The 22,516-nt window shown below is 43.3% G+C and overlaps 1 protein-coding gene across 8 annotated transcripts in view; it reads left to right on the forward strand.

Annotated features, from left to right (window-relative positions):
* fancl (FA complementation group L) overlaps positions 1 to 22,516 on the forward strand; it is a 94,727-nt gene that overhangs the window by 66,234 nt on the left and 5,977 nt on the right. For all 8 annotated transcript variants that reach the window (XM_041215361.1, XM_041215395.1, XM_041215378.1 and 5 more), the window contains 5 exons: positions 4,866 to 4,934; positions 18,823 to 18,973; positions 19,639 to 19,722; positions 19,815 to 19,860; positions 19,974 to 20,055. In XM_041215361.1, coding sequence (XP_041071295.1) covers positions 4,866 to 4,934; positions 18,823 to 18,973; positions 19,639 to 19,722; positions 19,815 to 19,860; positions 19,974 to 20,055 — 432 coding nt within the window. The remainder of the gene's footprint in view (positions 1 to 4,865; positions 4,935 to 18,822; positions 18,974 to 19,638; positions 19,723 to 19,814; positions 19,861 to 19,973; positions 20,056 to 22,516) is intronic.

A 22,516-nucleotide genomic window follows, 5' to 3' on the forward strand; every position in this document is an offset into this window, starting at 1 on the left:
ATAATATTATTGTGGAGTATTATAAAGTAGGCTTATGTTTGTGTGTGTGGGGTTCTGTGTGTGGTTGATTTAATTGAACTGGAGTCAGATAGACTGCTAGGTTGAATTTATCAAAAGAGCTAGGCGTAAAAAAGGCATTTGAAATGTTGATGAGTGAGCTAGGGTAAAAGTTTCAGCAGAATGAAATTTGCAGTTTAAGATTAGTGGAGAGGCGTTTAGTTTTCAAAGAAACATGATAAAGTTATACAACTTGACAGGATAAATAGGGCAAGGTTATTATGTTTATTTTTCAAAAAGAAAATGGCCATATTAACAGCATGAAAAATTTCTATATTATGGGAAAAGTAAATTCTGAAGACATATGGGAACAATGGGATTTACAGATTAAAGAGTGAGAAATATCTTTAAAGGAGGTTGGAAGGCTGTATGGGATGGCTGTATAAGATCTAAAAGATACACTGTGTGAAACAGACTTGGGGAAGCTCTAGCCACTTTGCAGAAGTCTGCTGTTCTAGTAACCAAAGTTGTGTTAAAAGCCTTTGGAATTCTACTGTTAAGTGGGTGCCTGTGGTATCCTTGCTGGATTGCCTATCTAATTTTAAAATCTATTTTGACCTGTTGCTTTAAAAGGTGCTGTGTTGTTGGGAATCAGGTTAATTAGGAATTTTGGGATTTATTATAATAGTAAAAAAAACGGTGTAATTGTAATCTTGTGCATGTGTCTTAATTTTTTTTGTTAATATATGTTTTAATTTAATTTTTAAAACCTCTAAAGGCGATAGTGGACTCATTACTTCTGACGTTCAGTGCACAAACCTCGTAATAAATACAAATTGCAAAACCGTTGTGATAGCGTGGCCAAGTTTCCCTTGTGGATTTGGTCCATCTGGCAAATACTACCTGTCATATCATAACAAATGTCCTTTGAAGGTGGACTCACTGATCTCGACCACCTGCTTGAGGTCACTGAATTTTCTCTGTGACTGCTTTTCAGGTCCTTGGGACCAAACACCAGGAAATTATCTTCCTCGCCACCTGTTCCCATTCCCTTTTCAGGGTGTGCCTCAGAGCCTTCTGCTCATGCAGTAAATGTAATTTATCTAGATTTGCAAAAGTCCTATGATGCGATGCCCCATAATTGGCTAATGAATAAGGTCAGAGAAAGTGGAGTCGGGGCAAGGGGCAGGATGAATTGCTAGCTGGATTCAAGATAGAAATTAGTCATAGCTCTGGAGAGAGTGCAGAGAATGTTTACAAAAATGTTGCCAGCGTTAGAAAAGTGTAGCCATGAGGAAAGGTTGGGGTTATTTTCCTTAGAACAAAGAAGGCTGAGAGGTGACTTGATTGAGGTGTACAAAATTATGAGGGGAATAGTTGGAGTGGACAGGATAAAATTGTTTCCCTTGATGGAGAATTCTAGAACCAGGGGATATAGATTCAAGATAAGTGGCAGAAGGCGTAGGGGGGACATGAGGAAGAACTTTTTTACGCAGAGGGTAGTGAGTGAGTGGGTGTCTGGAATTTGCTGCCCAAGTTGGTAGTAGAGGCAGAAACTTTAAACTCTTTTTGAAAAGTACCTGGATCTGCACCTGAAGTGCTGTAAGCTACAGGGCTATGGGCCGGGTGCAGGAAGGATTAGAAAGGGCACCTAGGTGTCCTCGGGCTGGCATGGACAAGATGGGCCAAATGGCCTTCTTCTGTGCTGTAACTTTTCTATGGTTCTAATTGGGAGTAAAAAGCAGTTATTCAGAAGGGCAGAAAAGTTCACTGGTATCTGAGTAAGATACAACTGATGAAATTCTAGTTTCCCAATTTCTTGTTAGCTCAGCAAACGCCAGTTCTATTATTCAGTTGTCTATTCTCCAGATTTAATTTGTTGTAGCAAATGAATGTACCAGTATTTTCTTCAGTTTAAAATAACACATCCCTCAGTTCAACTTTTACATACAATTGGCCATCCCCAAGGAAGAGGGAAACCATCTTTGCCCATTGTTCCTTTTAGAACATTCTGACCAGAACATTCTAGTCAAGTGAAACCCCTTTATTTCTGTGCTGTATTGGGTCTCACTCTTGTCGAAGCATTTGTTTATTTTGCTGTTGGCATCAAATATGTCTGCAGATCTGTGTAACTGGGGAAAAAATCTCTTTACCTTGTCTCTTCTGTGGTTTTTATTCCATAGCTCTAATCTCTCTACGGATACTAAATGTGAATGATGACCATTTAGACTGAGTAACTAAAGTGCAGAAGTGTCCATATAAATATTCCTTAACGAAGAATTGGTGACTTCAGTAAACGGGAGAAAAATTTGCTGAGAAAATTCACAACTTTAGTATTGAAAATTCTCTAAACTGTATTAATTCTGATTAAATTCTGTTACATATGGGTGTAGTATCTAAAGCTAAAGGCCTGTCTTATCCTCGCGTTTTACTTGTGCAGTATACAATTCTTAAAAGCATCGTTTAAAAAAAAAACTGCCCTTGCTGGAATAGCTATTTCAATGCATTTCTGAGATTGAGCTGTGGAGACTCCAGGTACTTCAAAAATGGTGGGCGGGATGTGGATCCGAACGCCCTAATCCCATTTCCAACAGATCCTACTTTTGCCGGACGAGGGGAAATGGGGGCAGGATGTGACTCCTACACGTGGGAATTCCAAACTCAGCAAAGCCATTTGAACTCACTGCTGAGTTCAAACAGATCCCATTTTTGCTGGAGCAAGGGCCTTATCCCACAGTGTGGGAGTTATGAATCTTTAGAGAAGTCGTAAATACTCGTGAAGGGCAGATAAGGTCTGTAGAACTGTCAAAACGTACAAGTTAATTAAATGGACAGCCCCTTAAAAATTGAAAGTAAAGCATCCTGCTTTTGTCTGTGAGAATTGAAAAATATCTATTGTAGCAGTTTCAATAACTGTTAATATAATCCTAAATGCTATTGTAGCATTATCAATGCTTGGATGCTTTCCAGAGCCTATCATTATCACAGTGAAGTTGGCTGTAAGTTCATAATCTGGCAAAGAGGTTATTAAAGGATTGGCTGTTTTTGATCTGGGTTACGAATACAAGTCAGTTTGTTTTGATAAGGGAGGGGTTAAGTACTTGAAGGGATTTAAATGTTTTGAATGAGCTTTCATGCATAGGATTTTTAAAATATAATGAGCTCTAATATATTTCATCTCAACATGGTTCCTGAGATCTGCCCATGGTGGATACTGGATTAGTTGGCAAAGGGTTGTGGGTGGAGGATTGAGTTGGCATAGGGGCTATAAGGGGCCGTGGGGATGGTTGGGGTGCATGCGTTGGCATAAATTGGGACTAAGTTAGCATAGGCGCTATAAGAGGTCATGGGGATGGGTGGGGCCTGGGTTGGCATTAGTTGACATTAGTTTGTATAGGGACTGAGGTCTTGCGGATGGATGGGTGGCATGGGTTGGCATGGATGATATGAGGGGGGCTACGGGGCATGGGTTGGCACGTGTCGGCTTGGGGAGTGGTTGGGGGAGTGAGAGCGCTAGAAGACGTTTTTAAGAAAACAATTGGGATGAAGTGCCAAAGAACTGAGGTGGGCCTTTTAAACAGCCTGCCACAGCACTCGGCAGTCCTTGCAGCTGCCTCTGATCTGCATCTAGGAAAGGCAGGCCTGACTCCATCCTGAATGCGACCACCGCCCCACCTGCCCCACCATCCGAATGAATAACCTGCCATTTAGTTCATTTTTACCTGAGGGCAGTGGGGTGAGCCAGGAAATTTACAGACTCCCGCTACCCGACTCGGGATGAAAAATCCAAGTCTTGGTGTAGAAACTTAATGTTCCGTTGTCAGATATCAGCTTTTAGTTGCTGGGGACCAGCAGGATCTGATTCAGAATGTTTCTATGCCTCATCCATAAAAATGGCAGGATCAGTTTGTAGTCCATCCATTTGCATGAGTTTTTTAAACAGAACTCAGCGGTGTATTTTTCAGGCAAGTGCTCAAGTTAGACTTGCTTTTATATTTGAGAGCAGGAAACTTTTATGGTAGGAATTAGACTTACTTTTGACTGATTTTGATGGGCAATTGTTAATTCTACAGGCAAATGGCCTGAGAGCGGAGACAGCTGGAATTTCTGTTAATTTAATACTTGCTTTAAATATGGTACATGTGTGAATAACTATCAGGGAAATAGCGCAGTTCAGTCTAACTGTTTATATGCATTTTCTAGTACAAGTCTTTAATGTGTATCAGGAGCCTTGGCATTTTTTTATTGCCTCCAGCACAAACCAAGAGATACTGAGATCAATGGTCAAGCCCTTCTGCCTTGGTTGGAATCTCCTAAGCCGTCACAAGCCAAGAATTAAATGGGGCGACATCTTATTTTTTATAGCTCAGAACTAACTAATGGGGCATCGTGGATCACTCACTTATATTAAAAAAGAACTGTTCTGGTTGTTGTGATTATAGAATTTAAGGAATTTTGTGTTCACTATTTTTAAAATTTGCAAGGATGTTTTACGAATTACATTTTATTACTAAGCTGGAACTTATGACTGCTTGTTGGGTGTTCACTGACTTTAGGGGGAGCTGTAGAAGAAAGGTGTGAAACCTGACAAAACTAAAATGTAAGTGTATCACTTTCAGAGTAATGTATCTCAAAGAAACATGCAGCTATGTGTTGATGAATAGGTTTGAAAACTAAGCTATGCTTGCTAATTAATGGGTATGAAACTCCTACAATATCCTTTAAAAGATTTCTCACAAGCTAGATTGGAGGAACACTTGTCCTAATAGCTTGCAGTCAAGAGTTCAGAGGTCTATTCATTAACATCTTGTGCCATTCCTGAAGGCATCAACAACCTATTACTTACTTGACTTCTTTTTTATCTTCAGTATCCAGCTGAACCACCTGATTGCTCCACAGATTTTCCTGTTCCACTTGTGATTTCTTGGACACAGCAGGTACTAGTCAGATTCTGTAAATGCTCTTTTACTGTTGATGGTTTTTTTTGTAGTACCATAAGTATTCTTGTCAAGGGAATATTCTGCCTTTATAAATTATACCAACTATATAAATCTTTGCTGTAGCTGAATTTGCTGTTAAGATAAGCAGACATCTTGTTTGGAAGAGTAAGCTTATTTCAAGTTTCAAAACATTTCAAGACCTGTTGTTTGTTTGAGCTTTCTCAATGGTTTGGTGAGCTCATCTAATAATTGGCTAAGCCATACAGTTGAAGAAAGCTCCTGGCCTATGCAATGTTAGCTGATCTTAGCCTTGCTGCCAACATCCTAGCTACATGTGGCTCATAGGCTGGAAGAGAAAAGTTGGTTAGAGTTCCTGCTTCTGATCCTTAACCAGCGACCTCTGCTGCAGGGACAGATGATGGACTTTGGGTGAGGAAACATTGGCCTGAGCTGTGATGAGGCCTCCTTAATCAAATGATACGAAGGTTCTGTTGGGTCTTCTGAATAAAAGTCACTTGGGTGAAATACCTGAAGGTGACCGACCCCCAGAAATGAGTCGAGTAAGAAAATCAACAAAGGAGAAAAATCAGTGTACTTTGAGTAACCCAAACTGACACAGCTGCTGGCATCAAAATAGGCAACAAGCAATGAATGGAATTGTTATTCACTGATACCTGTGCAAGATACAGCTGATGGAATTGCCAGTTTCCCAATTTCTTGTTATCTCAGCAAATGACAGTTCTGTTATTGAATTGTCCATAATCCAGATTTAATTTGCTGTGGCAAGTGACTGTACCAATATTTTCTTCAGTTTAAAGTAACATATTCCTCAGTTCAACTTCTGCATACAATTGGTCATCCCCTAGGAAGAAGGAAACCATTTTTGCCCACACTTACTTTTAGAACTTTGTGACATTAACCTGTCAAGGGAAGCTCCATTATTTTGTGGTGTACCAAGTCTCAATCTTGTCTAAGCACTTGATTAATGTGTTCTGCTCTTAGCATCAGATACGTCTCAGATCTGTGTAGCTGGAAAATATTCTCTTTACCTGGTCTCTTCTTTGTTTTTGTTTCCATTGTCTTAATCTTCCCTGCATTGTTTCCTTTTTAATTCTTTTAATGTTTTTTCGCAAGTTCCAACATATCCTGCTATTGATTTTATTCAGAAAGCAAGCCTTGCCTTCTGTGCCATCCAAATGTATAGGTCAGATTGTCTTCTGACTTAAAAAAAAGTTATATGTTCTATTGTCCTTCAAGTTGGTTATGTCTCTCTTTGATCCTGATTTTTAAACAACTGAAAATTGTTAGCCAAATGATTCAGTGAATTCTGGATATTCTAGAATTAGATCAATTGGCCTTTTTTGTGGATTTGTAAATAAAATTACAAATTGTTAATATGTCAAGATTACCATATAATAAGCATGGTAAGGGTGTGGTATAAATTGCCTTTCTCCTAGAAGTCAGGAAACTTTTATATTAAAATCTTTCAAAACTCTTTTAGTAATTGATAATGGGGGAAGGGATAGAGATTTGAATTAACGTAACACCTTTCACAATCTCAAGATGTTCCAAAGCGCTTTGCTGCCAATTGAGTATCTTTTTAAGCGTAGTTACTGATGTAATGTAGAAAATGTGGCAGCAAAATCCCACAAGTATCAATATGGAAATTAGCAGAGAACCTGTTTTTTGTGCTGGTTGAGGGAAAAATATTGACTAGGGCACCCAGTATTCCCGTACTGTTCTTCAAAATAGTGCCATAGGATCTTTGACATGCACCTGATAGTACAGGCAGGGCCTTCGTTTAATGTGTCATCTGAAAGATGGTACTTCTATTGGACTGTGATTTAGACTTTGCACACAAATTCCTGGGACTTGTTAGGTGCTTATTCACTTATTGTGAATACCAATGTGATATAGCACATTTTTAACTAAACAATATACACTATTTCATGAATGGTAAAACTAAAAAAGACTATCCACAGGTAGAGGAGAATGAGCTACTTTCTATTAGATGGATAAAAGTCAGAAATGGCAGAATTTAGGAAAAGTATATCCATGGACAGAATGGAGGCTAAATTACTAAAATCAGAGAAGTTCCTGGGTAATCAAAGCCAGTGCATGAAAAGAGACAGGGCACCATAAAGGAAAATGTCAAACATTGAAATCCTCTAAGTTCCAATAATTTTAAGAATGATGACTCACAGTGCATATAGCAGACATGATAATAAACTTTGTTATATCTTTTACAGTTGGTTCAATACAAATTAATTTTAATCTGAAGTAAATCTTGTTAACTAGTATATCATCTTTCTGTCCCTTTCCTGCCTTTAATTTTTTTTCAAAATAAATAACTGTCCAAATCTGTTACTGCAGGCCCTATTAATTACACCAAAAAAACTGGTAACTGAGTACATGTATTTTGTAACTATTTGCTGCTTGTGTTTATTTTGTAAAGATTTGGATTCATGCACTTGTTGCCAAGGCTTAGGCAGTAGTATTTGAATATATTTATAATTAAGGAGTATTTTTTTTTCCACTGCTAGAGTTATAGCTTGACATTTTTACATGGCATCCATATTGAAATGCATAATTTTCCTTATGGTCCCTGTCTTCCTGCTGGGATGATAATGTTTTGATGTATTTTTCTGTTGCCGTGATGAGAGGGCTGCTGCTGCTGCTCTGACATATTCATTCAGATGAATAATTATAACTTGTGCAATGTCAAGCAGATGATGGCAGGTCTTTGCACATCAAGCCAAAGCCTGATCGCCAGTGCAGGTGTTTCACAGCATGATCAGATAAAGCCAGTGGTTTGAAGCTGAGATGGCACATAGTGACTAGTGAGGAATGAGCATCAAGGGCAAAGTGGCCTATGCCCATATGTAACTGCTATCTCACTGGACAGCTTTATCTAGTGACAGGGCTGTTAACCTTTTGCTCTCAACTCGTAACAAAAATAAAAACATGAATTGAAGTCCATGGCTTTCTTGAGGAAAATCACCTGAAGGCAAAGGGTTAATTTCCTACAGGCTAATCTTTGGCTGCAGCGCTGTTAACACTGAGTTCTTTTTTAATTAAGAAATGAATTGGTTTTCCAGGAGATCAGCACAATGATGCACTTTCCACTATTGTGCATCTGAATCTGCAAAATGTTCAAAAACCTGGTTCTGTGCTACAGGCATTCAAAGTAGTGAAGTCTGGCTTTCAACTCTAGCAGGTTTTTAGGTTCTGTAATTGTCATACTTATACAGTCGGCTTTTTAGTTATGTTCTGTCAGTGTGATTTAGAAAATGTAATGGTTGAATTGTGTCTTAAATTAAGAGCCCTTGGCCTGCACCACAAAGATAACCATAGAGACATTGATTTTTTTTTTAAAACCCATCATCAGCGTTACAACCACTTTTTTACCTACAAATGTGTCTTCAGATATTGGAGTTTAAAAGGAAAAACTTTTTAAAAAATAAATTTAAAAATATGAAGCATAAATGCTTTATTTGTAGAAACTAAATTATGGTTGATGAACTGTCAAGCACATGACTGCCTCAGGGCCTTGGAGTTGAGAATGAAAGTGATTATTTGGAAATTTATCTCTAAAAATGTTCATGATGTGAAGTCAAAATGAAATCTAGATCATGCAAATGCTACTGAACACAATTATTTATCTGGTGGGAGGAATCTGGTTTTATGAAGTGTGTGAAAATAAGCTGCAGTTTAGCCAAGTGGTAGCAGATGAAGGTATTAATGAACCAAAACTATGCTAGAATGATTGACAAGATTGCAGTGAAATTTTATTTTTTTTAAAGTGAGGAGAAAGAAAATCCTTAGATATTTTGAAAGAGTACGATGTTAAATTCAAGGCAGATCACACACAGTGTAATTCATTGGTGCTATTTGGTCCAATTACACACTGCAAGCTGAAGGGGATCACTATTTGCTTTGTACTTCCACAGCAGATGGAGCCACTTTACTGTAACACAACCATAAATAAACTTTCAGTAGAGATTGCTAAAGCAGACTAAACCTTTCAGAATAGTTTACATTAAAGGCAGAAGCATGAGCCTGCAGCAGAATGGACTGAGAAAAGAACATGGACCTGCAGTCTGTCATGCTGTCAAGAGTTAGTGGCTCTGGGCCAGACACCGTCAGCTGTCAATCATTGGCCTGATTTACAAGTTGAACAGAAGAAAACATTACTTAGATGGATTCTTTGGATGTAGATGGGGCCAAATATTGGATTTTCCTTTAAAAGGGGAAAGATGGGACAAACAATTTAGTTAATCTATGGAGTCTAAATATAGTTGGCATTTGGAGGATTATTTTACAATGTTCCTTTCAGTCTATATGTAGCCCTTCTCTATATGTGTGTCTATGTATATGGCTTTACAATATATGTGTAGTAAATTGAATTGTATTCCTTTGTCATGTTGGTTTCAGCAAACTGCAACATGGGAGAAAATACACTACAAAAAATAATGGGGCTTTTTGTTCAAATATTTAAAAATTTATATACTGAATGTGTTTGAAAATGAAACTGTCACATCAGCTTTAACTTTGGTGTGCACATTTGCTGAGTAATCCATCAAGTTATTAAAATATGCCAATGTCTGATCAGAGGTGAAATTCTAAGTTGTTTTTGTTCAGGAATTTGGTGTTGGGTGTGGAACATCTTCCCACTGATAGGGTTCTTGCATTTTCAGTCCAGGTATAGCACGCACAGTTGCATAAAGGAAAACCAACAAACTTGGAAAATACAATACTTTTCCACTGCCATATTTATGGTAGAGTGGAAATCCAAATAGCCAGTGACTCAAGTGCTTGACTCTCAGATTTCCCAGAGTTAGGGAATTTACATAATGTTGCTAAACATGCCAGTGCTCACATAATGAGGAGAGTGGCAACAGTAAACTAGCACCAGGCAGATTCTTGTGAATATAGCCAGGAGATCCAGCTGAAGAAACTGGCCCTCTTTTTAGGAAGGCTACCAAAGGAAATAATTATCTCTCAATAAACTAGGCCTGGAAAACTCCTGTGGATCCCATTGCCTCTGCAGAAATGTACTGTACAGAATGCCATTACACTAGTTCTGCTTCCTTTTATTATGTCAGACTGCAAGGAGGTGGATGCATTAGTTGTGTTGCCCCGCCCCAATGGAAAACGCAAGGCAGTATTGAGTCCCACCCTAATATCTGCCTACAAACTCCCTGCCTTAGACGTACATTGCGTTTGTTGCGTGATTGAAGATTTTTGGGACCTATCCCTATGAGAGCTGGTAGAACTCCTATAACCAATAGAGGAAGTATTCGCACCTATGTCTTGAAGGTGAAGTCGTGCTCATTGCAGATTTTTAGTTATGATGTCAGAAATGGTTCACTGGTCATAGAACTGATCTAAGTCTGAAGGTCATGGATTCGAGCCCCATCTCAGACACTTGTGCATGTATTTAGACTTCCATTTCTGTGCAGCCTATGAGAGAGTGCTGCACTGTTTGTGATGCCAACTTTCAAATTAAACGTCAAACTGAGGTCCTGACTGCCCTCATGACATTATATAAAGGGCAGGAGTTCTAGTCAACATTAACCCTAACCAACAAACAGATTGTTTGATTGACATTTATTGTTTGAGGAATCCTGCAGCGTACCCATTGGCTGCTGCATTTCCTAAATTAACAATTGCTACAATCCATTAGTACTTCATTGGCTTTGAAGTGCAGTGATTTCCTAAGGTTGTGAAAGACATTATATAAATGTGATTTATTCTTTTTATTCTTTTCCATTTTCTCTCATCTGCACTGACACCACCACAGTATGCAGTCACATTGAAGACACCCAACTATTGTGGGGGGGGTCTTTGGCACTGTGGTCAAATTACAGTGCCGACCAAACCACACAGCTCAGCAAGCTCCATATCTGCTGCCTTGGAAAGGGAAATGTCCCCTTTTGTAAGGAAGCCATTCATAAAAATTTAGAAAAAATATACTGCATTTTTCTTCAGGAATCCAAGCCACTTCTCTGGCCTGTACCCACTTTCCTTGTCCTGCTAGCACCCTTCATGAGGATGGTATGTCTGGAATTGCCAATTCTGATTTTGAAGTACTTCTTGGAGATTTAATCAAGTGACATTTGATCACATGGCATTTGATCATGGGCATTTTCCCAATGTTTACAAAAATTTACCTCAGTTGAGTGTTTTGGTATCACCAAATCCTTAATAAAATATTTGACTTTTTGTTTTTTACTGAGATAAGTAATACGATTTATAACTATAGTACACAAAAGAATAGAAAGATATAAGGATAAGAAATATTTAACTAAAAACTACTTCTGTGATGTTTCTATAGTATCAATCACAATGAGAAACACTTAAGTAAATACCACTGATTCAACAAATCACTAATTTTTAACTGAAGTTTTCATACAATTCTATGACTTTTTGCAATACGCAGCAAGTTATAAACACAATAAATAAAATGAAAGCCACGCCAGATTCAATGCACTGACTCCCACAGCCCCAACACTGAAGTTTAGCTTCAGCCCTCCGGGAGCAGCACTAAAGCTGCTTAATTCCTGTATTAAAACAAACTGGACCGAATTTTGCAGTCAGCAGCAAAGCAAGAGCACTCGCTGCTGACCACCAGATAAGCCTCACTGAGAAATCTGGTGATCTGTCTGGTGAGAATTTCACCTCTACCACTGTGCCACTGATTGCGTATGTCCAGTAAAGAACACTGCAGTGTGGAGTTGGAGTGATCTCATCAAGCTATTCAAGCAGCCAGATACATTAATGGATTTTCACAGACCGCCCCCCCAAGCCAACCAGGATATAAAAATCACTAAAATAAAATAACTTCCTTTTTTTTTACATGGAGCAAATTGTAGTTGATACAAACAAATGGGGTGAAGGTAGAAATGAAAATGTTCTGAAAAAAACTTATTAATTTTTAAAAATTAGTTTTAAAAATATCTAAATTATTCAACAGCACCCATAGTAAAATTATTTTTCTCTAAGCCAATTCTGTTCATCAAATGTTATTAATCAGATCATCATTAAAGACCCAGTTACACCTTTTTGGACAAGTTGTAGCTTTTCATGGGGTTTTGAACAATGATGTGGGGACAAGAAAATTGAAACTCTCACTGATTTCAATGATTGGCTGCGGGAGGAGCCATAGCTCGTGATAAACTGCAATCTCAGAATTTCCATGCTCATTAATACATGCCCAACATCTTGAAGTTGTGGTCAGTTTTAGAGTGCTAATGACAGTGAATGCTGATAGTCCGGCCCATTATACAATAGGCCACATCTCCTTTTCCCTCTCTCTCTCACACAGCTTCTGTAGCCTTCTTGGCACTCAGAGTTTCTAAGTAATTTTTGCTGGCTCTGATAGCACCATCCTCACAATCCGTAACAAAGGTTCTAAGTAGGGGATCAGCAGAGTTCAGATGATGCACTTTGGCTGCAAGCAATGAAAATCAGGGCACTGCACATCCGTGAACTGCACTCATAACGATAATTTCTCTCGAGTCATGAGCAGCAGTCCTTGAGAAGGTGGTGGTGAGCTGCCTCCTTGAACAGCTGCAGTCCATGTGATGTAGGTATACCCACAGTGCTGTTAGGGAGGGATTTCCAGGATTTTGACCCAATGACAGTGAAGGAACAGCAATATAGTTCCAAGTCACAATGGTGAGTGGCTTGCGGGGGAACTTGCAGGTGGTGGTATCCCCATCTATCTGCTGCCCTTGTCTTTCTAGGAGTTAGAGGTCTTGGGTTTGGAAGGCCCTGTAAAAGGAGTCTTGGTGAGTTGCCTTAGGTCTGTTTCATCTTGTTGCCAGTTTCCACTAACACTAAGTCCCACTGAATCTCTCTGACACAAGAGATGATGTTTGGCACAAATGGTGTTTCTGCTCCAGAAGCATTAATTGCCATTTAAGGGCCTCAGATGTGCCATGGGCAGGCGGCCCATCTGATGCCTCCCCTGCCACCTGTAAACTTGTGGTGGTGGCAGGTTGGCTGCTGGCAGGTGAACTGCCAATAGCATGAAGCCCTAATTTTTTTCCTGTCTGCGGGGTGACCCATAAAATTCAGCCCTCAGTGTGGGTGAGATGAATCTTATAAATAAATTCAATGGAAAGCTAAATGAGCCTACTGGGGAGAAGGGAGTGGAAGCATATGTTGAGAGGGTTAGGTGAACAAGGGTGAGAGGAGGCTTGTGTGGAGCATATACACGAGCATTGTCTGATTACTTGTGATGCACTGGTACAAATAAGTGAGGACATTCCATAGTCTTCACATAGACTCTGAGAATGTCTGACTCCTTTATGACTGAGGGCAGCTTGCTTGTGCTCTGTGATCAGCGTCATATCTTAAGAGATGCGGCCATGAAACTTTAAAAGCATCTAATCCTTTGTCCGCCTTCAGCACCTGAGCCCCTCAGGAGCACAGCGTCAGTGGTCACAGATGCTGCAGAGATGGGGGCCAGCTGCACCTTAAAGGTGCTGAAGCATACAGAGAGAATGATGGAACTTTGTCTCGCCTGCTCACAACATTCTGGCAGCAATGACAAGCACCATCGAGGCGCAGGCATAAGTAATGTGTCCAGGAAGTCTGAGACTGGACCATCACTTTGGTCTGAAGGCTGCACAAAGTACAGGGAAGAGGCCTTGGACTGAGACACCTTCCTTTATCTTGTGCAGAAAGGTTTCACATCTGAATGACATGAACACTGCTCATCAGAGCAGGGAGACATACTTGGGAATTTATTTACAAAAGTGAACACTATGTACAAGTGATTAACACCCATGCCCAGTCTGTGCAAACACCCGGTGCGGAAGGGAGTCGGGAAGGAGGACGACCTCCTCGTGAACCTGTTCTTGGGCCTGGCCAACTTGGCCATTAACAGGTCCAGGCAGCAGACGATCAACGGGGGAGTCCCGCCCGATTGTTTGTCCCTCTTTCGCGGCCGGGTGTCCCTGGAGAGGGAGCACGCGGTGTCTGCTGGCACTCTCGAGGCCTTCCGTGCTCGGTGAAATTGATTTATCCCAATTTTGTTAATTTAGTTTAATTGTTTTAACTCAAAAGAGTTACACAGCGCGGAGGAGCTTTCGGTACGGACTGCTGCTGCACACTTTCCATTTTCTCGCCCTTGTCCGCCGCCCAGACACGCCCTGGCGTGCCTTGTTGCCGTCCGGCGGCGGAGGCCCCCGATGGGAGGCCCTCTACGGAGGTGTCCTCCCACTTTCTATCGGGGACCTGGGTTGGAGGGTGTTGCATGCAGCAGTCCCTTATAATCGTAGGATGCATAGGTTCACGAACTCTCAGGACACATGCCCTTTTTGCGGTCTTGTGGTGTCCGTGGACCATGCATATATAGGGTGTGGTAGGTTGCACTCCCTTTTCAGTTACCTGAAAAACCTGTTATTAATGTTTTGTTTGCACTTTAGCCCCACGCTCCTGATCTATGGGCACCCGGTGCGGAAGGGGGTCAGGAAGGAGGAGGACCTCCTCGTGAACCTGCTCCTGGGCCTGGCCAAGTTGGCTATTAACAGGTCCAGGCAGCGGGCGATCGACGGGGGAGTCCCGCCCGATCGTTTATCCCTCTTCTGCGGCTATGTTCGCGGCTGGGTGTCTTTGGAGAGGGACCACGCGGTGTCTGCTGGCACTCTCGAGGCCTTCCATGCCCGGTGGGCACCGCGGGGACTGGGGTGTTTTGTTGACCCCTTTTATCACATTTTGGTTTAAAGTTTGTAAGTTTCCTTTAAACTTTGTTCTTGGTTTTACAGCTGACCTGAATTAGGGGCTGTGCCTGATTTATCCTAATTTTGTTAATTTGTTTAATTGTTTTAACTCAGCAAGAGTTCCATCTTAAGTCTTGGCACAGCGCGGAGGAGCTTTCGGTACGGACTGCTGCTGCACACTTTCCATTTTCTCGCCCTTGTCCGCCGCCCGGACACGCCCTGGCGTGCCTTGTTGCCGTCCGGCGGCAGAGGTCCCTGATGGGAGGCCCTCTACGGAGGTGTCCTGCCCCTTTCTATCGGGGACCTGGGTTGGAGGGTGTTGCATGCAGCAGTCCCTTATAATCGTAGGATGCATAGATTCACAGCCTCCCAGGACACCTGCCCTTTTTGCGGTCTTGTGGAGTCCGTGGACCGTGCTTACATAGGGTGTGGTAGGCTGCACTCCCTTTTTAGTTATTTGAATAACCCTTTATTAATGTTTTGTTTGCACTTCAGCCCCACGCTCCTGATCTATGGGCACCCGGTGCGGAAGGGGGTCGGGAAGGAGGAGGACCTCCTCGTGAACCTGCTCTTGGGCCTGGCCAAGTTGGCCATTAACAGGTCCAGGCAGCAGGCGAACGGTGGGGGGAGTCCTGCCCGATTGTTTGTCCCTCTTCCGCGGCTACATTCGCGGCCGGGTGTCCTTGGAGAGGGAGCACGCGGTGTCTGCCGGCACTCTCGAGGCCTTCCGTGTTCGGTGGTAACCGTGGGGACTGGGGTGCTTTATTGACCCCTTTAATCACATTTTGGTTTAAAGTTGTAAGTTTCCTTTAAACTTTGTTCTTGGTTTTACAGCTGACCTGAATTAGGGGCTGTGCCTGATTTATCCCAATTTTGTTAATTTAGTTTGTTTTAACTCGAAAGAGTTACATCTTACCTCTTGGCACAGCGCGGAGGAGCTTTTGGTATGGACTGCTGCTGCACACCTTCCATTTTCTCGCCCTTGTCCGTCGACCGGACACGCCCTGGCGTGCCTTGTTGCCGTCCGGCGGCGGAGGCCCCTGATGGGAGGCCCTCTACGGAGGTGTCCTCCCACTTTCTATCGGGGACCTGGGTTGGAGGGTGTTGCATGCAGCAGTCCCCTACAATCGTAGAATGTGTAGGTTCACAGACTCCCAGGACACCTGCCCTTTTTGTGGTCTTGTGGAGTCCGTGGACCATGCTTATATAGGGTGTGGTAGGCTGCACTCCCTTTTTAGTTATTTAAAAAACCTTTTATTAATGTTTTGTTTGCACTTCAGCCCCACGCTCCTGACCTATGGACTCCCGGTGCGGAAGGGGGTCAGGAAGGAGGAGGACCTCCTCGTGAACCTGCTCCTGGGCCTGGCCAAGTTGGCCATTAACAGGTCCAGGCAGCGGGCGATGGGGGGGGGAGAGAGTCCCACCCGATTGTTTGTCCCTCTTCTGTGGCTACGTTCGCTGTCGGGTGTCCTTGGTGAGGGAGCACGCGGTGTCTGCCGGCACTCTCGACGCCTTCCGTGCTCGGTGGGCACCGCGGGGACTGGGTTGTTTTATTGACCCCTTTAATCACATTTTGGTTTAATGTTTGTAAGTTTCCTTTAAACGTTGTCCTTGGTTTTACAGCTGACCTGAGTTAGGGGCTGTGCTTGATTTATCCCTTATTTTGTTAATTTAGTTTAATTGTTTTAACTCCAAAAGAGTTCCATCTTAACTCTCCCAACCATGCTGCCTGGCCATCCACAGCGGAGATAGAGGCAGCCTGCTGACTGCTACACCCTGTCTGAATTCCTTGATGAGCATCCTCTGGAAGGCCCCGGCCTGCTTTTGGAGTCCAGCTGTGTGGCAGTGTTGCCCTCCTCAGCCTGTGGAGCTGGAGCTGTTGAAGTCACAGGAAGAGGGGATTCGGATGGGCCGGACACTCTCAGAGTCACCTAGATACATGGCCCCGGGTGGTACACCTGTTTATCCACCACTCTATGGGTGCCCAAGGGTCCCTGGCTGACTCCTTGAGAAGAATGGGTAGCTGGAGTATGATTTGAACTGCTCTGCACCCCTCCTGTGCACACATTGTTGGAGGTCAGGGATGGAGTTGAGCCCATGCAGCAGTGTAGGAGCGATGCCCTGGACCAAGGTCTCCATGGCAGCTGCCATCCTACCAGTGTTGCCCTCAGTGCATTGGCATGCCAGCGCTATCACCTCAGCCTGAAGGCAGACGGACTCCTCCATCGTGCCTTGCCATCTGAGGAGTGCAGCGGATATCACTTCCTGATATTTCCGAGCTTGCCTTTGCAGCTCCAGCAACAGTGATATGATCGAGTACAGAGGCTCATCAAATGACTAGGACTCAGCAGATTTCTGGCTTCAAGCAGTCCTCCGAGTTCCGGACACCAGCAGGAGTCCCTGCTGCGGATCAAACAGTGCGATGTGCTCACCAGATTGTGACCCCGAGGCTACTGTAAAGCTATGTCCCACTGAGGTGTTTGTCTGTGTGCTGGTGGAAGGTGTGGGTGAGCGCTGTGATGGGACTAAAAGAAGGATGCCTCCAGATTCCTCTTCAGAGGTTCCTTCGGGGCTTGATTGGAGGTCCTGGGTCGTGGTCTCTGTCAGCTGTTTCCCAGATGTGACTGCAGAAGCAAGGGGAAATAATTAGTGCATGGCAGTGACCTGTGAAACTGGACACATCACTCATTGCCTGGTTGTCCGATGGATGTTTCACTGCTGGATTTTCACTTGGTAGAGCACCGCTGACCTCACTCAGCACAGGGACGGTCCAGATCATCACCGGCCAGCTGGATAGCTCTGTTTGTGATAAGAAAGAGAGTGATAAGAAAAGTGACTTATCCTGGTGGAACGGAGGAGATCATTCATCCTCTTGCAGCATTGGGTGGCTATCCTCTTTTGAAGGGCGTTGGTGCTGACCATCACTGCCACTGGCTCCTAGGCCGGATTAGTGAGGATTCTGCCCATCCTGCGGCCAGAATGGGAGTAGGTGAGCCTCCACTGCGTCCAAAAGGCACTCGAGGGATGTGTAATTGAACTGCAGTCTTTTTGCCTTGCAGGGCCATGTCTTCTTTGCAGCAGTTGTGGTCTGGAAGCACTGAGAGGTGTACGCATTACTAGACTTTAAATATGGCGCCTGGCACGCTGAAGCAGTGAGATGATGGCGTGGTGGATGAATAAGAGCGAGCCCGCCCGCCATGGAAATGGCATGCTTCCCGGGATGCATAATTAATGCGGCAGGATTGGGATGATATGGCATGGAAGGCCGCCATTGCGGCTGGCCGGTGCGCCTGCCACCACACTTGGTGCAAATCTGGGGCAATTCCGCTCCTTGGCATTTTTCCTTAAGTGGGATGCCCAGAATTGAACACAATACTTTAGCTGGGGCCTAACCAACGTTGTGCAAAGGTTTGGAAAGACTTTCTTGCTTTTGTACTCTGCCTAGATCTGTGAGACCGAGTGTCCTGTATGTCTTTTTAACATCCTTTTTACCTTGTTCTGCCAACTTCAAAGACTTGTACACATATATCTGTTCCTGCACCCTCTTTAAATGTATGCCATCTAGTTTGGCTTGCTGGTATATGCTGGTGTATATGCTCCACATGAGCCTCCACCCACCCTTGTTCATCTAATCCTCTCAGCATATGCTTCTGCTCCTTTCCCCCATAGTCCTCTTTCTTCCAGCCAAAATAAATTGCTTTACACTTTTGTGCATTCTGCTGTCTTCCTATTTCACCATTCTTTCTGTGCCCTGAAATCTGTTACCAAACTCCTCGCTGTTTACTTCATTTTCGAGTTTCACATCATCTGCAAGCTTTGAAATTATGCCCTGTATGTCCAAGTCTCATTCATTAATGTACATCAAAAGAGGAGTGGTCCCAACATTGTTGTCCGGGGTTACTATTGTATACTTCCCTCCAGCCTGAAAAACAAGCATTCAACAAACCTCTCTGCTCTATGTTCCTTAGTCAGTTTAGTATCCACACTGCAACTGTCCCTTTAATCCCATGAGTTTCAATTTTGCTAACAAGTTTATTATGTGATAATTAATGCACTTTCAAAAAGTGTTTCATATGCACATCACCTGCACTACGCTCATTAACCTTCTCTGCTACTTCATCAAATAACTCAGTATTACTCTTTTCCTTTTTCAGAGCTCCTTAACAAACCTCCACAGTCAGTTCCTGGCAGCACTGGAGTCACTGCAGGAATTCTGGGATGTTATGGATGAAATAGATGAGAAAACCTGGGTCCTAGAACCAGAAAAACCAGCACGGGCTACCACAACACGGAGAATTGCCATAGGTACAAGGCTTTTATTATAAGTAATGGATTTATCTGAATAGGTTCTGAAATGACATAGAGGAAAAAATTGAATGATACAGATACTGATGAACTATTCAGCATTTCTTTAAAAAATGGTCATAGGAACACTATTAAAAAACTGAAATCCCACTGCACAATGTATTTTTATGATCCCTCCGATAAGACAATCACCTTGATTTTACTACTGTTTTTGAAGTTGTGGTATGAAAACCTGATATTTGCTTAGCTTTAGCTCTTATCTATTTGTTGTTTTCCTTCCACATCTTAAATGCTGTGAAGATCATGACTCTAAACAAGAGGACATCTGATCATATTGATAGGATCAATAACAATTTTCAATTATAAAGCAGCCTCAATTAGTAAAAGTCACAGGTTTCTTCTCGAGATTTATCAGAAAATTTTATAGAGCCATGCAAAGAGTTATGACAGATGACCAAAAGCTTGGTCAGAGAGCTAGAGTGACTCCTATAGAAATGCTTTACTACACTGCTTATTGTCCTTGCTTTATGACACAGCACTGCCACTATTGTTGAAGGTTACTTTTTTAAAAAACCTCCATTTGATCAGTTGAGCTTGACATCAGTTAGCAATGTTAAATGTTGCTGGGTGGTTTATTCTTGATAATTTGTTCTTGGATTTCACAGGTAACAATGCTTCAATAAATGTGGAAGTGGATCCTAGACATTCTAAAATGTTGCCTGAATGCTGCTTCCTTGGTGCTGATCATGGTATGTGGTCCTACAGATCAGGTTTGACTTTCTGATTTTTTTGTTAATTCCTGTTAAAATTTAAAGAGGTAACCATATTCATTTGATCCTAGTGGTAACTCCACTGAGGAACAAGCTGAACACTAACATGCATCTTTGGTAAGTAGTGCTCAAATATTAGTCTCATCTGAGAGCTTGTTAAAAAGAAATAGTCTTTATCACCCAGTGACTAAATAAAATCTTTGCAAATAAATATAGGATGTGCTTTCCAGGTCTCCGGAGTGCACTGTGTTGCAAAACCTGAAGGATATGTTGGAGATAGACTTTCCATCCCCTGCCACCCATGAGAAGTCTGTAAGTTACAACTACTCTATTAAATGAGAAAACCAAAAATTACAGATAATCCAGTTTCTCTTTCTGACTTTGTCCAGCTTTTGAAATATGTACATGGCTCTGGTGGTGTGAAAGATAAAGCAGTCATCGCTTTAAATTTCTGAAAATTGCTGCAGCATTGAAGAAAATTGTGGTGATACGTACAACATCTAAGTAGTTCTACATATGCTTTTTGTTTGGGATGATATTTTAGAGGTGCAGATCAAGCAAATTTGAAATGGTCCTCTTTATCTAAAGATACATAAAGGCCAGGATTTTACAATCGGTGTGCGGGGGCGGGCCCGACACGCTGGCGCGTAAAACAACACGGGATGACGCGGGGCGTGCGTCCCGACATCACTGTGCACCATTGTGATATATCGGAAGGCAGGCGTGCTATGAGTACGGATGCGTGCCCGCTATTAATTAACATGCCAGTTAAGGCCCTTGAGGCACCAATTGAATTCGATTTTTCGCAGCCCATGCGATTTTCAGTGCGTCACACAGGTACAATGGGCAGGCGGGTAGAAGACATTTTCAAAATCCTCATCCACAGGCGGGATAAGAGGGGTGAGTGGGCATGCTGATGCGAGTTGTTAGAACTTTAGATTATTACTTACTGCTACTTGCTTCTATGAACAGGAGAACTTCATTTTGCTTCAAAGCTGCTTTAACAGAAATAACAGGCTTCAGTTCACGGCTCCAGAGGAGTCATAACACTTGGGGCCTTCCAGTTATCAGACAGCATTCCCTTACCCTGGGAATGAGGATTGTGTTCTTTGCTGGAGGCACCTCCTCTGAGGTGGAAGAGAGTGCCAGAAGGGGAAGGAGGCCAGGTGACCCTATTTAACCTCTAGGGGAGCCACCTGTGAGAGGAGAGGTGCAGGACCAACAGGAAGTGCAAAGTGGAAGGGGCCGCAGAAGGGTCAACACCCTGCTGGACTTCCAGCATCTGCTGCCTCAGGGACGACTCCAGAGGCGGCACATCAGCCACCGATTGAGCATATTCCTGGTCCCCAGCATTCCTCCAACTGCCGGAGCCCTGGGCACTCTCTGCCTCCGCCTGCACCTTAAGTGAATGTGAAGTGGCCTCACCGCTGTGCACTGAGATACTAGCCGAAGATATTATTCCCACCAAGGTGCAGGTATCTGTGCTGGTGCCTGTCTAGCTGAGAGGGTGTGACTCTGGTGCGTTTAGATCCTCATGTCCCCGGGGGTGAGCAGCGATCTTTCAGGCTCCCAAGACTGAGGATCTTCTGGTGAGCCTGAAAGGAGGAACAAGGACATGTGATTAGTTGAAGTCATTACACTGTTACTGCTGCCAGGGTTTACAAGCGGCGATGCAGCTACCTCAACGTGTCTGAGGTGCGCTGCCGAAGGAGGCTCAGCCTCTCTAGGGAAACAGCGACGTCCATCTGTCAAATGATCGGCCCTGAGATCAGCTCCAACTATGTGGGTGGACAACCCATGCCAATGGCGCTTAAGGACACTGTGGCCCTCAACTTCTATGCCTCTGGCTCTTTCCAGGGGTCGGTGGGTGATCTTTTTGGAGTTTCCCAATCAGCTGTCCACAGTTGTATCAAGCTGGTGACAGATGCTTTGTTCAGGCATGCATTGATTTTCATTCACTACCACATGGACGAGGCCAGCCAGGCTGAGTGAGCCAGAGGCTTTGCCGTGATTGCTGGGTTTCCCCACCCCCAGGATGCTATAGACTGCACACATTTGGCCATCAAGGCACCAGCGGGTGAGCCGGGTGCCTTCGTCAATAGGAAGGGATTCCACTCCATGAACATGCAGACTGTTTGTGACCACAGGATGCAGATTCTGCAAGTCTGTGCAAGGTACCCAGGCAGCTCCCATGACACTTACATCCTGAGACACTCCCAGGTGCCGAGGTTCTTCAGTGCTCCAGCCCGGCTGGATGGATGGCTGCTGGGCGACAAGGGTTATCCCCTCAAAAGGTGGCTCATGTTGCCTCTCTACCATCCAAGAACAGAGGCTGAGCAGTGGTACAATAGGGGCCATGCCTCCACAAGGGTGGTCATGGAGAGAACCATTGGTCTTCTCAAGGTGCACTTCTGATGCCTGGACCGTTCAGGGGGCGCACTGCGATACCCCCCAGATCTTGTGTCACTGATAGTGATTGCATGTTGTGCTCTCCACATTTTGACGCTGGAAAGCGGCGACGCAGTGGAGGAAGATGATGTTGACACAGCTGCTCTGGCTGCAGATGATGAGTCCAATAGTGAGTCTGAGGACTGTGCAGTTGAAAGTAGTAAATTAGTACATTTAAATTATTTTCTTGGAGCAAAACTCCAGGGAAGGCTTTCAGAAGTTATATTTATTAGCCTTCACTAAATATTTGACACTTCCTTGGATAAAATTAAATTTCAAACTTACCTACCTGTGTTCTGGACAATAATGCTCATTAGACACTGGG

The sequence above is a fragment of the Carcharodon carcharias genome, chromosome 2 (assembly GCF_017639515.1).
Source record: "Carcharodon carcharias isolate sCarCar2 chromosome 2, sCarCar2.pri, whole genome shotgun sequence".
Taxonomy (NCBI): domain Eukaryota; kingdom Metazoa; phylum Chordata; class Chondrichthyes; order Lamniformes; family Lamnidae; genus Carcharodon; species Carcharodon carcharias.